A 16,063-nucleotide genomic window follows, 5' to 3' on the forward strand; every position below is an offset into this window, starting at 1 on the left:
CCATTTTCTTCTATTTTTGTTTTTCATAATTCCAATAGCTGGATGCATAAAAGTTTGCAAAACTTTGAGCCCTAAATCCCCCTGGGTCAGTAGCAGAAGGTACAGGGGCACATTTACTTACCCGGTCCAGTCGCGATCCAGCGGCGGGTTCTCCGACGCTGATTCGGGTTCTGCTGGGATTCACTAAGGTCCGTGCGCCGATATTCACCAGGTGTCGCTGCTGCGCCGAGGTCCACCGGAGTTCACCTGCTTTTTTCTGGTGTATGTGAGTGCTTGATCTTGCGACACAAATGGCTTTTTAAATTCCGCGGTTTGTCCGAATCCTTCGGGTTGTCCGGTGGCCACGCCCCCGATTTCTGTTGCGTGAAAGTCGGCGCGATTGCGCCAAAAATCGATCGCGTGCGCCACAATCCGGTGAAATACAGCGCAAAGCGGAAATATTCGGGAAAAACCCGACGGATTCGCGGCCCTTAGTAAATGTGCCCCACAGTCTTTAGCGGTGGACCCCCTTACATAAGGTTGTACAATGGCCTCCCATTAACCACACGTGTCGCGATGGATATAGGAGACCTTCTGCTTTGTGATATCATCCAGCTCCAACACTAGCAGATTTATTAGCACAACTCCCAATGTTCTCTTTATCTCTTCTTTATGTGTGACACCAGCCGATGACAAGTGATTATTTCCCTAAGAAGGAAATATATCATTTATTTGTGAGTTGTTAAAGGAAACCTACCATCTCGGATCTACCTATTAAGGTCAGGTGGTAAGTTCAGCTAATAAATGCCATTGGAGCCCTTTTTAGGGCAAATCCTTCAGTGCCTAATAAGTTTGTAAATCTTTTATTGCCCTAATATGCAAATTAGTGAAAGAGGCTACTGGGGCGTGGAGTATCCGGAGCTGAAGCTACACGTTGTGGCTACTCCACGCCTCAGTAGCCTCTTTCTATCCTCCTAGCCTGAGATCTTCAACACACAGCTCCTGGTACCTCTATGCAGATTCTCTATGCGGACCCGAGGGCTGCACATACTCGGATCCGAAGTCAGTGCTACTGCGCATGCGCAGTAGCTCTGGCTTCGGAACCCAGCACGCGCAGCCACCAGCTCAAGCATGGACGAGTGCGGGCAGCTACCAGGAGCTGTAGTGGAACATAAACTAGGAGGATCGAAAGAGGCTACTGGATTAGCTGGAGCTGAAGCTACACGGTGTGGCTACTCCACGCCCCAGTAGCCTCTTTCACTAATTTACATATTAGGGCAATAAAAGATTTACAAACTTAGCGGGCCCTAAAAAGGGCTCCAATGCCATTTATTAGGAGAACTTGCTACCTGATCTACCTTAATAGGTAGATCCGAGATGGTAGGTTTAATTTAAAGAGGACCTTGAGCTCTCCTGGGATGTTTCTTTTAGGAAATACTTGTATTCTCCATGAAAAAAAATTTGCAACTCTGCTGTCCCTCACCCCGTATCCTACCCTCCTCTTCTTTATGGAATGTCTGTATGTTTCCAGAACATTAGTTTTGTAGAAAGTGATGTCCTTGGTTAAGAACTTCCACTCCCAGTTTTGTTGGAGAGATGGAGAGAAAACCTCAAGGCCATTGATGTTTCGGGGGTTGTTTTTCCTCAACAAGGAGCAGGATGCAAATTCTGCCAGGATTTTTGGTGAAGAAGAAAGGTAGACTGTTCATTTACAGAAACCTCTATCTCTCCAGTTTCGGGCGGATCTGATCCTATAGAGTGGTCATATTTCTGGTAATCCTTAAAATAATGTTATTGGGTCTTGGCTAATAATTGGCTTTTGCTTAATCAGCTCGAACTATCTGTACATGTTGGATAGAACAGGGTTCGATGCATTTTTCATCTTCTGGGCCCCAGATATTGGGGGTCATTTACTAAGGGCCTGATTCGCGTTTTCCCGACGTGTTACCCGAATATTTCCGATTTGCACTGATTTTCCCTGAATTGCCCCGGGATTTTGGCGCACGCGATCGGATTGTGGCACATCGTCGCCGGCATGCACGCAACGGAAACCGGGGGTGTGGCCGAACGAAAACCCGACGGATTCGGAAAAACCGCTGCATTTAAGAAAAAAAAAGGTGTCGCGAAAATTGCACTTACCTTCACTAGGAATAGGCCGGTGAATTTCAGGGCATTCCAGCGGACTTCAGCGCAGCAGCGCCACCTGGTGGACGGCGGAGGAACTACCTTAGTGAATCCTGGCCGGACCTGAATCCACCGCAGAGAACGCGTCGCTGGATCGCGAATGGGCCTGGTAAGTAAATCTGCCCCATTGAGTCTCCCAAGGCTCTTCTACATTGAAGAGGTCCACTTTGCAGGTCTAGAGGCTGAGGTCAATCTTCTACTGCGACTCATGCCAAACACCCCGAATATTGATAGACTCACTTTGCTCCAGTGGCAAATTCACATCCTTGAAGAGTGGGTCCTTAGCATTATAATATGGACTGTTTGTTCTTAAGTTGAATTTGTGTGTAAGTCGGAACAGGTATACAGGTATGTAAGTGTAATTCCAGACAAAATGTATTTTTGTCCCTGGGACAATTGTATGTTTAAAGTTTTGGGTTGTCCTTCAAAGCCAGGGGGTAAAGTTCAGTAAGGTACCAGAATCCAGAGGTCCGTCTGTAATAAGGAGTCGTCTCTCAGTTGGGGACTGACTGTACTTTTGTTATTATGATGGAGACAATCCACTCCTCTAGTTTGTGTCCAAGCCCATTCTACCAGTGTCACGGAAACAATGAAGGAGATTCTTTATGCATTCTCCACCAGTTTTCTGGTAGTAAAGGCACATGAATCGCTCCCACCCTGTCAGTTTTGCTTTATCCCAGACCCATGCACCACTGTGGGAGTGTCAGAGCGGGGCGAGCGGAGGGCCTGCTGGGGCATGAAAGCCCGGCCTGCCCGTTTTACCGGTGGAGACTAAAGCCAAAAACTCTGCCAGTTCAGAAGTGCTCTACAAGTCCAAGCTGGCGGAGTTTGTTCTCGAATTTACTAACTGGCGGTAGTCTCTTAGTGGATAAGGGCGTTGGACTGCGACGTTTTTAATGAATTACCCACATTGTGTAGTTTAGCTAATGCATATATCGTTTGGGCTTTGTAGTGTCTTAAAGGGGTTGTTTGAGAGTTACCCAGGCTGGGGCTTTTTAAAAAATAAACATACTCACCTCTTTTGTCGCTCCTGTTGTCCCACGCCGTGGTCCGTCTGTGCTGTGCTCGGGGCGCTTCCGGTTGGCCAAGGAGGCCGGTCAATCCCATCCGTCACCATATCCCAGCGCCTGATACAGTGCTGAGAGATAGGGACGAATAGGAGTGGCCACCTCAGCCGGCCAGAAGCTCCCCGAGCTCTCGGTGGGGCGGAAAATCTGGAGCGACAGAGGAGGTGGGTACACGTTTATTTTTTTAAGAAGCCTGTCCCAGCCCAGTTCCATATTTGTTTAAAATATTTGACAACCCCTTTAAGGAAATATTTATTCCTTCCCTCAAGGTATCTTTTTGCTGATATTTCTGTACAGGAAAGTATAAATTTATTCGCGCAATTCTTTTGTTTTCCTGTCCGATCACCAGCGAAATTTGTATCCTACCCAATAAATATATTTCTGGCCTCTTGAAAAATACATGTATACTTGTAGGGTCCAATCTTGTCGATCTTGACCCATGACCTGACCTGCATATGTACATTGCCCCGGTATCGACAACAAGAATTGCGTAAGTAAATTTACACTTTAATCCACCCTCTCTAATATTCCAGCCTCTTATCGATCCCCAGGGTGTCATAATTATACTTTACAATCTTTAAGGGACTTGGCAAGGCCTCGGGCCTCCAGATCCCATACAGAAGGGGGCAGGTCACTGACACAAGGTCGTCCAACGTGCTCTCGGTTTTAATATTTAGTTGCATTTACTGATAAGTTTGAGCTTTTTTTTTCTTCCTATTCGACAAACTGTGATATTAAAATGCACATTTTCTATCAAGCAATATGGTCTGTCAGAGGCGGCCTCTGCGCTGAATCCAGAATACCTGCATTAGCGGTGCCTGCAGCATAATTTACAACGCTGACAGAATGTTGATTTCGATCCTGTCCTAGTTACACTCCGGTCTCATTTTATGCAGCGCGGTGCATGACAACTTCTGTGGAAATAAAGAATATTTCGCAGTGACATCTATAATTGTTGCACGTAAATAAGATTAACATCATTTGCGGGCGGCTGGAGGAGCGCTCCGATATACAGTAACGCGCAACATTCTATCATTAGCTATGCGGAAACAATGGAGAGGGGCGCACAAGTCAGCACAATTACCTCTCCTGTATGTCATTGCTTCTTATTTGATGTTTAACCTTCTGAGTTGAGGGCTTCAATTAAAACTTTATGCTGTATATTAAGTTGCCATGAATAAACATCATCGGAATCACACGAAGGGAAACTCCACCCATAACTAAAGTTTTCGATGTGTTCCGTTAGGGTATTGTATGTGTCAGTCTCTCATAGCTTTATATGACATTGGGATGGATACTTAACTTCAATATGAATTTAACTCCGGTGACACACTTTCTATACTGGAGTCTATAGAAGCCTATGTGTCACCTATAGGGACCTATGTGTCACCTGTAACTGGTATACTGTCTGTATGATGGACTGTACCACACATCTATCCATGGGGAAGGGGGACAAAATCCTTTCACAGATACTTATAATAACTACAAAGTTTCCTGTCACGCAGTTATTAAGCTTCCCTGACTGTATACTTATGGTACGGAAATTAAAGATGGAAAGTGTAATCCAGAGGAGATGGTTAATGGCGTTGTGGTATTAATGATATCTTTATTCTATCCACAGGATAGATCGCGGAGGCTCTCAACAATTGGATCCCCTGCAAACAGCTGAAAAGGGGATTGCAAGTTCCCCTTATCTGATTCATACCTCTGGGTGTCATCTGTCCTGTTAACTGACCAAAAGTCCCATAGAAGTCAATGGAGCATAGGACAGAGCTCTAGCTGAAACTTGGAAGATCCTATTCTATGGAGCAGATAAGGGAAACTGTAAATCCCCCGTTCTGCCGATACTATTGGTAGCAGAGTCCCCCACAATCTGATATTTTCCCCTATCCTGTGAATAGGGGTTACATGTCATTAATAGCACAACAACTAAAGTCTTTGACCTGTTTTGTGACCCTAAGGTGAAGCATCATGTGATTGATTATTCTTGGGAGGCATCATGGGATTAATATATTCTTTTAGGGATGTCCCTAAAGTATAAAAGAAGTGCAGCTCTTCTTTAGAGGTTGTGCACATTGAATAATTCCATTTTACCTACTAAATTTTAGGAAATCCCAGCACCTTTAAGGGATTCACATTACAGTTTACATGACAATCAGCGGTCTTTCATATAATACATAAGCATAATGGGTGATATCCTGCACGGAAGATATTATGTGGGGCAAGTGAATGGGTGTGCCCTCTGTTTTACGTTCAAATTTTTGGACAGTTTTAATTAAAACACATATCGGTGCCACTTAATCAGTGACTGAGCAGTAATGTGCCAAAAACAGAGACCAGAGGACGCCCTTGGCCCCAGGTCTGGGTTATAAGGGAAAGTAGAGATGTTTTTGTTCTATATGTATTGTTCTTTCTAATAGGGTATTTACAAAATAGTTGATACCAAGTCATCCCCTTTAACATGCTAGAGTGTGAATATAGATTGTTGCCCTGTCCACAGTTAAAAAATCCCCCAAATTATCCCAGATTTTTAGAAGACGAGCATCATGGCCCTTAACCCTGCCGTTTCTCTTATTAGATAAAGATCCTTATACATAGATTTGCCTTGGATGCGTTATACAGGCAGTCCCCGGATTGCAAACTAGATAGGTTCTATAGGTTTGTTCTTAAGTTGAATTTGTATGTAAGGCGGAAATATACATATATATATTTGTATCCTCAGCCAAATTTTTTTTGCTCTCTGTGACAATGGGATTTTAAAAATATTGGGTTGCCATCAGAACCAGGAATAACAATAAATCTTCATTACAGACACCTGTGATAACTGTTACAGCTGATTATTGTAGCCTAAGGCTCAAGTAAAGTAAATTACCAACATCCAGAGGTCCGTTTGTAACTAGGGGTCTTCTGTAAGTCGGGTGTTCCTGTGTCTTAAGTAGGGGACCGCCTGTATAATGATGTTGTTCTTGTCTCTCTTTTGTTACTAAAGTAGTTTAGTGTGAATTTAGGATAAACTTGCCAAAATACAAAAAGTTGTAGTTGTTCAAAAGAGTATTAAAAAGTAAAGAGATAAAATGAATCTGGTTACTTCATCTTTACATTATATACAGATATAAAAACTATATACAAATTTATTTTAACGCCGCCCCCCGTTTCCTCTCTCACCTGCAATGAGTTCTGTTATCTCTCCGAGGATCAGAGGACATCATGTGCCTAATAAAGACGTCCATTGTACTCCAGATATTTCTGCTTTCAAGGACTCTTTACGTCAAGCAAATCATAAGTAGGAAGAATTATATAATCCTCCGCTTTTATTCATATTGACGGCGTAATTGTTATGCGTTGACCAGCGCGCGGCCTCCATTGTCGGAGAATTCATAATCATACGCTACGTGAAGAACACAGAGGTGGGGAACCCAGTGGGTTAACCTTCTCTTCTGCACATCATTCCCGTTCTCCGTTGTGGGTCTTGTCATCGGGCTGAAATCTTTTGATATTGTTGCATTTTGATCCGTGTTGTGTACTGCTTGACTGAAGGCCTACAATTGAATTCGGCGGCTTTCGCTGACAGTCGCACAGCAGCACCATGCCAATTATTTTCCTACACATATGCTAAAAAAAATAATAGGTTACAGCGGGGGTTAAGGTAGGGATAAAAACCGTACAATGGTAGTTTTTATTATCTAGCGTACCCATGGATGATGAACAATTTGGATCACAGAACATGAAGACCACATTTTGTTTAAACAACCAAGGACAAATAGGCCTATATAAAGGGACGGGCTTATTATTGAAAATGTACCAAATTTTGCTGTAATTTGCACCAAAAATTGTCCTACCAGCTGTGTGCCCCATTTATTAAAGTAAATCTAGCATCAAAAATCAATTATGGATAAAGCAGGGACACGGATCCAGGCTCCGTGACTGTGGTAATCTTCTTATATTTGATATCCGTGGCCTCCGTCCTTCTAAAAGCACTCTCACTCCTCCCACTATGTGCAAAAACTTCCTACGGCCATTGGATTACAGCAGGCAGGGGGGAGGGTGAGACGTGCTCCTGCACAGTGTAACAGCCTGTCAAGCTACAGTATGGAGGGGCTATTCTAAGGCCCCCCCATAGCACTTCTGGGTCATTAGCATAATTTGAAAAGTTGATTGTAGAAGGAAGGAGGCTATGGATAAATAAAATTTAGAAGAAGATTACCACAGTCTTGGTGCCTGGATCTATGAGTAAGTGTCCCTGGATTATCATGATGATTTTGACGACAAATTTCGGTTAATGGTTTTAGACAATTTTTATGTCTCATCTAAGTGTTTTAAGCGGATGTGGCATTTGTGGTCTAACTGATTCCAGTAGCCTGTAGATGCCCAAATATTATCCAGAAATCCTGCTCTGTTCTCTGTGCAGCTCTATCTCAGTTCTTGTTTGGGTCTACAGGAGCTCAGATTCTGAAGCAGCCAGCTGACCTTCTGTAGACTTAAACAGGATCTGTGATGAAGTTCCCTGGGCTGGACTATAAACAGAGAACGGAACCACATTTGTGGGACCATTCTCACTTAGTTGGACTTCTAGCTTTGTTCCCTTGGGGGTTTGGATGAGTTTATTGTTGGGGATCTTCATGATCATGACCCCCATAATCTTAGGCTCCATGCACACTAACGGATATCCGCTTGTCACCGTACCATTGACGGGGAAAAGATAGAGTACGCTCTATCTTTCTCCAATGTGCGGCCCAGCTGCTTGTGTCCCTATGGAGAGGGGAGGGGATGAGCAGCGGGCCCAGGCGTAGCATACATCGTGTGCATGAGGCCTTTGGATAGGTTGTCCATCAATATAATTTTGACTTTCTTTCGGTAAAAAGGAGACAATTTAGGCTCAGTTCACACTTGCGTTCCTTGGGTTCCGTTCCCCTTCTGTTATAAAATAGCAGAAAAATAGCTCAACAGCCTGTGAATTTTTTTCCACTATTACAACTGGGGTTTGCCCGTGAAAGAAAGTTCTCAAATTTTAACCCCCTAGTGATGTTTACAGAATAAAGATAATATTGAACTTACTTTACAATTTTACTCAGTTTTATATTTTTTCCATCCATGGCTCGGAACGGTGAGCACTCGCTGTGCTTACCAAGTGGGGTTACCTTAGTTGTCTATGGGGGACATTTATCCGGCCACAAATTTGTGGATGAATATTCGTTTAAATATGAATATAACCTAAGTCTGTGTCTGTGTGTGAGCGGTTCTTGTAATGGAGGGCGAGGGGCAGAGAGCACACTGAATAGAGCAGGCAAGAGAAGCTATTCATGAGAAGAATCCGTCCTGCCCGACCATAAAAGGTTTACAGTCAGATCCTGGGGAACCAAAGCTGTAGACACAGGACAGGTTGGAATTATATCTGTGAAATTCTGTATTTTTGTTAATAACAGAGAATATATTATTTTGTTATCACAGTTGTATTTGAGAATCTCGTCTTTGAGGGAATCCCCCTTTAACCGGGAACGGACAGTGAAAGGAGACTTTCCATTCACCTTCCCTCTCTTGGTTTCCTTTACACTCTCCTACGAAGGCTATATTCACACAAACGTATGGGGAACGTATATAAGGCCGACGTATATACGCCCTATATACATCCCCCATAGACAGCAATGGGCACCGTACGTCGGGCACACATCGTGTGAATATAGCCTAATAGAAACCCACAACGTCAGTGTGAACCAAGCCTAAGTTGTAAGGTTTTCCTCCCTTAACACCTTCCTCTTCCAGTTGAACGTGATGGACATCCATAGTCTTGCCTGAATTAACTACTCCACCATTACTACTCTATCTACTCTCTGTTAAGTTCTTATGGGGGATGCTTGGGAGATTACACGTCTATGTATCCTAGTATTATGGTTCATATCCTTTCCAGATGTTGTATGACAGCCCGTCAGTCACGTCCGTAGCCAACAACGATCCCACAATACGTTTACAGAGCGGTAAAAATTGGTCAATATTAAAAATGAGTTATTTATTGTACTTTTTTTTTTTCCCTTTATTGTGTAGCTGAACTCTTTATGGAACAACAGCATATGAAAGAAGCAGGCTTTTGTATCCAGGAGGCAGCCAGCCTTTTCCCCACATCACACACTGTGCTGTACATGCGTGGGAAGCTCGCGGAGATGAAAGGCTGTTTGGAGGAGGCAAAGCAGATATACAATGAAGCACTAACAGTCAATCCAGATGGAGTGAAAATTATGCACAGCCTGGTAAGTTTGTGGGTTCTCAGCTCCACTCATTGTGTGAGTGTTTTCAGACTTGCAGCTGTGGGCTCCATTGTTGCATTGATTGTGCGGTAATATTAAGTCATTATTTTTAGAAGGAGCTTTCGCTGTTTGTCCCTCCCCTCCCCCCTCTCCTTTTTTTTGGGAGTAAATTATTTAAATATTTTAGATTTCGTAGAAGTACAGTAGTTGGAAAAATACTAATCCCTATAAGAGAGGCATCGTAAATGACATAAATTTCTCCTTTAAAGTGAAGGGCGGCCATTTTGAAGTGAGAGACAAGTTACTATTTTTGTGGATATAGAGGCTCCCCCCCCTTCCTGTTGCATTAATAAGTTATGGATATTGACAGATTAAGTGTTTCCTTCATTTTCTTGGCCAACCTATTTGAGATGAGATAATTGTTCGGCTGTCGAATTTCTGCTGGATTGTATCCTTAGAGTTGACCTGACACTAAGATGTGTAATTGAAAGCGGTGTAGAGAGTGCTGTCAAACCCACACCCATCAGCCTTGGGGGCCATAATAGGCCTCAGACCACAACTATGAATAATACATTATAGCAGTAGGGATTGGTACTGATTTTACACTGAGGCCTGGGAGCTTTAGGTTACGCCATGGTGGGGAATAGTGGAGGCAGATACTCCTCTAGGCGAAGCTGTTTCTGAAGAGGTTCTGTACAACCAACTTGGTAATATCTCCAAAATACTACGGGTAAATTAATCGGTTAAAGGGGTTGTACCAAGTTTTATTTTTATCCCCTTTCACAGAATAAGGGATAATAAACTAGTTGGTGGGGGTCTGACTAATGAGACCACTACGATCTTGAGAACAGGGATCAGGTTCTCACTAATGTCCTGCTACTTTATTCACTATGACAGGAGTACTGGATATTGCCGAGCACAGCGCTCAAGGTATCCCTGACACTTACATTTACTGTCTATGAGACTGCAGGAGATAGTCGAGTGATGTGAGCTGCAATTTATGACACTTTCATACTATACGTCAATGGAGCAGCCTGATACATGTTTCCAGTGTCACAGCTGTCTGACCCCCATCGTGAGAATGGGTTCCCCTTCTCATTCTCTTCTCAATTCACTTCTTCGGGAGCTGCGGAAATTGCGGATCACATTGTTCGGCTGTCTATGGTACATGGAGAGGGCGCTATTGGCAACAACTACCCACCCTATGCATCGGCAGGATTGTTGCATTTTTAAAAGCACTGAAAACTCATGCATTTTTGCATATTTACCATGCGTTCAGCTGTCTAGAAGTGTAAGCAGCCGTATTAAGATTTTTAAAGCTGCTTACGCTTCCAGAAATAAAGAAAAATAGATTAAAACCAGCCAAATGCGTAGTATACATGTAAAAACGCAACAAGAACGAGTCAAGAACACACTGTGTGACCGCACCCTAAGGAGCTGTCTAATGATAAAGAACCAACATAGGGGCTTATTTACTGAGGGTCCTGCAGCAGCATTTCCGTCGGGTTTTCTGACGTTTTCAGGGATCGCGGCACTGGGGCAGGCATTTAGAAGGGGATTGTGTCGCACATGATCGGATATTGGCGATTTGGCGCCAGCTTTCATGCGACAGAAATGGGGGGAGCGGGCCGTCAGATCCGACAATCCAACTGTTTCGGACTGAGCGTGGGATTTAACATTTAAATTGAGTCACAATTAGACAAGACATCTTCTCCGTTTTTGAGTTCCCTCAGACTTCCATGGCAAGATCCAAACCCTGAACACAGGAAGGGAAAGGACCTGTTCCAATTTTTAGCCCCGGACCTGAGGCTTGCACACAGATATGTTGAATTTGTCCTTGTGCTATCCCATGAATTAGCAGGGGCTAAGGGTAGAAATTACCTAAGGGTCTCACTTTTACTACGTCGAGTGCAAAAAGAATCACATCATTCCCTCTAGTAACCAGATCACCTCTACACCTTCTGACATCAGGATGGGACCGGATTACTAGACTTTTACTAGTTTTCCTCGGTGAGGTCTAGCGTGTCCGTACAGCCAGTATCATACAAGGTGTAACCTTTCCAACCCCCCGGTCAGATAAAATTACTCTACAAGCGACTATTTCTGCCTGGTGTCATTTCATCGAGAGGCTTTAAATAGCCCCATGAGTTCTACTTAAGCTCCGGCTCTAAAACTTTGCTCAATATTTGGTTTCCTTCGATGTATTACCAGTTGAAGCGAGGCCCACGCAACTTTAATTTGCTTCTTTCAGAATTGAGTAAGCGATAGCGTTGGCCATAAATGATTGATGTGGGAGCGCATATCATATCATAGGAGATACTGGAACCCTTGCCATAAGGTTACTAATCATTAATCAGCTAACAAGTCAACCATCAGGTGCCTCCAATTGTGTCAGACAATTAACGTTACGGAATACAGTTCGTTATAGAAACCGGCTTAATACCTTTTGTGTGCGCCAGGCATTTTGGTGTTGGATAACCACTTACGCCCATTAAACTTTCTGTGTCTAGAACCATCAGCCGCATTGTTAAAGGGCAAACGTGTTTTAATATCCCGAGAATATGACACCAGCTCTCCAAAAGGGGCATTGTTCAAGACGCTACTCGGTCAGATAACCTTTGCAGGAGTGTGAAGCCGAATTTGCGCGTGTGTTTTTTTTTTTTTTTTTCTTGGCTTCCAGGAATCCAATAAGTTTGTCATTTTCTATTATGTCACAGACAGGTCTGTGTGACCTTACCATCCTATTGTAGGAGATGAACTCATTTACAAATATAATGGACTAGAATTAGTATGCAGGCTTCCTGCACGGCGAGATTAGGAATTGCTAGTTTGACCTACGTCGTGGTACAATTGCTTGGATGTGGGGGCTTACAGTAATTGTATTGGTTTATATATGGTTTATAGTACAGCATGTTGAGGTATGATGCGCAACATATTGTTTATATTCAATTCATTCAAGGAAACCTACAACTACAGATCTACCTATTGCACCGGTGGTCGGTGCATCTAACGAATGTAAGGATAGCCACCGAAGCCGGAGTTCTGCACAAGCGCAGAACAAAGGCCGGCGGATGCGTGATCTTGGCTCCAAAGCTGGAGCTACTGCGCATGCGCAGAACTCCGGCTTCACAGACGGCTTCACTGAAGATGTCTGGGTAGGAGGATCAAAGAGGCTACTGGAGCGTGGAGTAGCCACGCCGTGTAGCCTCCGCTCCAGCTACTCCACGCCCCAATAGCTTCTTTAGAAAATTAGCATATTACCCTGATTAAAGATTAGAAAAGATAGAGAAGAGTAAAGGATTAGCCCTAAAAACGACTGTTAGATGCACCTACCACCGGATCTACCTTAATAGGTCTTTATAAAAAATATACCTAAAGGGGTCTGCGTAGTGAGATCACCAGAACTGGGGTCCCTGACCAATTTGGTAACCTCTGTGTAGCGCTGCGTAATCTGTGTGCGCTATATGAATAAAGGAATTATTATTATTATTCTAACTAATTAATGGAGCGCCGGGTCGAGCATACATACTGCCACTCTATTCAATACTATGGGAGTGTCAGAAATTTGTGCTCTGGTATCTCAGCACTCACATTCACTATCTATGAGGGTCCCAGACATACCTGAGCTCTGTGATCAGTAGGGGGACCCCTTTCGATCAGATGAGTATCCCTTTCTACAATAACAATCAAATTGGTAAACCCCTTTAAATACTGGTAAATATTTTTTTAATTTTATTATTCTTTTTTGATTATTATTATTTTTTTGATAATAAGTCCTCAAAGATGACTTATTGACCTCCGTAAGAGACCATTGTGACCTGTACGGAGGTCATTGTGTAGAAAGCGGGAGTTTTAGGCTGTGGCCATTGCCTACTGCATCCTGTGTCACTTTGACCTTGAAGTGTTACTCATCATTGTAAGGATGGGTTCACCTCATTTATTTTAACATCAGCACAGCTTCTAAGATGCAAAGGAGATGATTTGAGGAGAAAAAAAACTGATAAATGTAAACACACCCTAAGTCTGCCTGTAATGATCAGGAGATAACTGATGAGAAGTGATCTCTACAGAGCAGGAAGTGTTAGACTATAATGAGGCTCAAATGGTAAAGTAAAAGCTGGTATATTTCTGGATTTCTCAGGGAAAAATATATAATTTAAAAAATAATTAATAATATTAATAATTATATATATATATATATATATATATATATATATATATACAGGCAGTTAGGTAGATTTGTTCTTAAGTTGAATTTGTATGTAAGTCGATTATTATATTTTATAATTGTAGATCCAGACAAAATGTTTTTTTGCCCCAGTGACAATTGGAGTTTCAAAATTTTTTTGCTGTACTGGGACCAAGGATTATTAATAAAGCTTCATTACAGACTCCTTACAGCTGATCATTGCAGTCTGGGACTATAGTAACATCCAGAGACTTCACCAGAGGTCACAGTAGGCAGAGGGGTCCGTCTGTAACTGGGGGTCATCTATAAGTCGGTGTCCTTAAGCAGGGTCGGACTGGGATACCTGGGGCCCACCAGTGAAATTGATTTTGGGGGCCCACCTACTACTACATAGAAATATTCTGGAATAAGGGAATTTATACGCACTAGCAGGGGCAGTGAAGCAACGGATAAGCTAAGCCCTTTCTCCCTGCAGGGGTGACGTCAACTCCGAGGCAATAATGTTAGGAATGGTATAAGAATTACCACTGGTTTCAAGGGCTTTCTGCTGGCGGCCGGACTATGGTTAGGGATGTAAGTGTTCGCACTGCACACCGACCTTTCAATAAGGAAATGCTACCCTACTCTGGCATCCCGCACCACATAGACAAGTCACACCTGGCTCTCTGACCCTATAGATGTAACCGTACATACTCTGAGACCTGTCTCACACTAGAAGGTTAGTCAGTGACTACAATACTGATCTGACACAGGAAGAAGTAGCATCTAGTACCTCACAGGTGACTTGTCTTCTCCTTCACAACCAGAATCATCGTAAAATCTGGTTGCAGAATTTTCTGGCAGATGTGTTCAGCTCTGGGAAGCAGATCCGCCGCAATGCGCCCCTAAAAATACCACAATTACTTACAGTATAATGTCACCTGGATAAAACAATGTCCCACACTGTACGTATAAAGAATCTACATAAGAAACCCCTCTGTGCCCCCAGCATATCAAAAATTACATTGTTACCCCCAAATATATTACTACATTACAGTCTGTGAATAAATAATACCGTGCCTTTAAAAAGTATGGTTCCCCCCATTAATTACATAATATTTGGTTCCCCTGTGAATTATTTTAATGAATTAATTTATCTATTTAATGTCCCTTCTAATTATTTTCATACATTTCCCCTACTAAGAAATGTGTTATATAACAATCTACTTATTATTTTTATACAAAATGTACTAATACGTTTTTATACCATGTCCTAATTATAATTATACATATAATCCCCTCCAATTTATTAATGCGCATATAGCATCCCTTCAGTTATACATTTCTACAACTTGCCTCCTATTTATTTACACATAGTATCTGCACATTATTTAATTGTATTATAATATAAAGTGAATGACTTGCTGCACAGGTCGCTGGTTACTGGGAAACTCCCTGCTGACACGTTCCATCTACATATAAATAGTTTTATTTCTGTATATTGTATATACACACTGCCCCCCTTATTATACATCCCCCCCTCCACCTCCATACACACTGTCCTCCTTATTATACACCACCCCCAAGAATTTAACATTTGCCCCCCTCCAGATTTTAAATAGGCACCCTCCATACACACTGCCCCCTCCAGATTCTAGTAAGACCCCCCATACATGTTACCCCCCCCCCCCATACACATTAAACCCAGCTTCATATTATAGTTAGGCCCCCATACACATTAAACCTCCCCCCTTTCATATTATAGTTAGGCCCCCATACACATTAAACCCCCCTTCATATTAAAGTTAGGCCCCCCCCATACACATTAAACCCCCCTTCATAATATAGTTAGGCCCCTCCATACACATTAAATCCCCCTTCATATTATAGTTACCCCCCCATACACATTAACCCCCCTTCCTATAATAGTTAGGCCCCCCCATACACATTAACCCCCTTCATATAATAGTTAGGCCCCCCCATACACATTAACCCCCTTCATATAATAGTTAGCCCCCCCCCATACACATTAACCCCCCTTCATATAATAGTTAGGCCCCCCATACACATTAACCCCCCCTTCATATAATAGTTAGGCCCCCATACACATTAACCCCCTTCATATAATAGTTAGCCCCCCCATACACATTAACCTCCCCTTCATATAATAGTTAGGCCCCCCCATACACATTAATCCCCCTTCATATAATAGTTAGGCCCCCCATACACATTAATCCCCCTTCATATAATAGTTAGGCCCCCCATACACATTAACCTCCCCTTCATATAATAGTTAGGCCCCCCCATGCACATTAACCCCCCTTCATATAATAGTTAGGCCCCCCATACACATTAACCCCCCCCCCCTTCATATAATAGTTAGGCCCCCATACACATTAACCCCCTTCATATAATAGTTAGGCCCC

At 42.9% G+C, this 16,063-nt stretch overlaps 1 protein-coding gene across 4 annotated transcripts in view; it reads left to right on the top strand.

Annotated features, from left to right (window-relative positions):
- Positions 1-16,063, top strand: part of TTC7A (tetratricopeptide repeat domain 7A) — a 265,076-nt gene that overhangs the window by 206,291 nt on the left and 42,722 nt on the right. For all 4 annotated transcript variants that reach the window (XM_072140303.1, XM_072140306.1, XM_072140304.1 and 1 more), the window contains one exon: positions 9,270-9,472. In XM_072140303.1, the coding sequence (XP_071996404.1) occupies positions 9,270-9,472 (203 nt within the window). The remainder of the gene's footprint in view (positions 1-9,269; positions 9,473-16,063) is intronic.

Source organism: Engystomops pustulosus, chromosome 3 (assembly GCF_040894005.1).
Source record: "Engystomops pustulosus chromosome 3, aEngPut4.maternal, whole genome shotgun sequence".
In the NCBI taxonomy this organism is placed as follows: domain Eukaryota; kingdom Metazoa; phylum Chordata; class Amphibia; order Anura; family Leptodactylidae; genus Engystomops; species Engystomops pustulosus.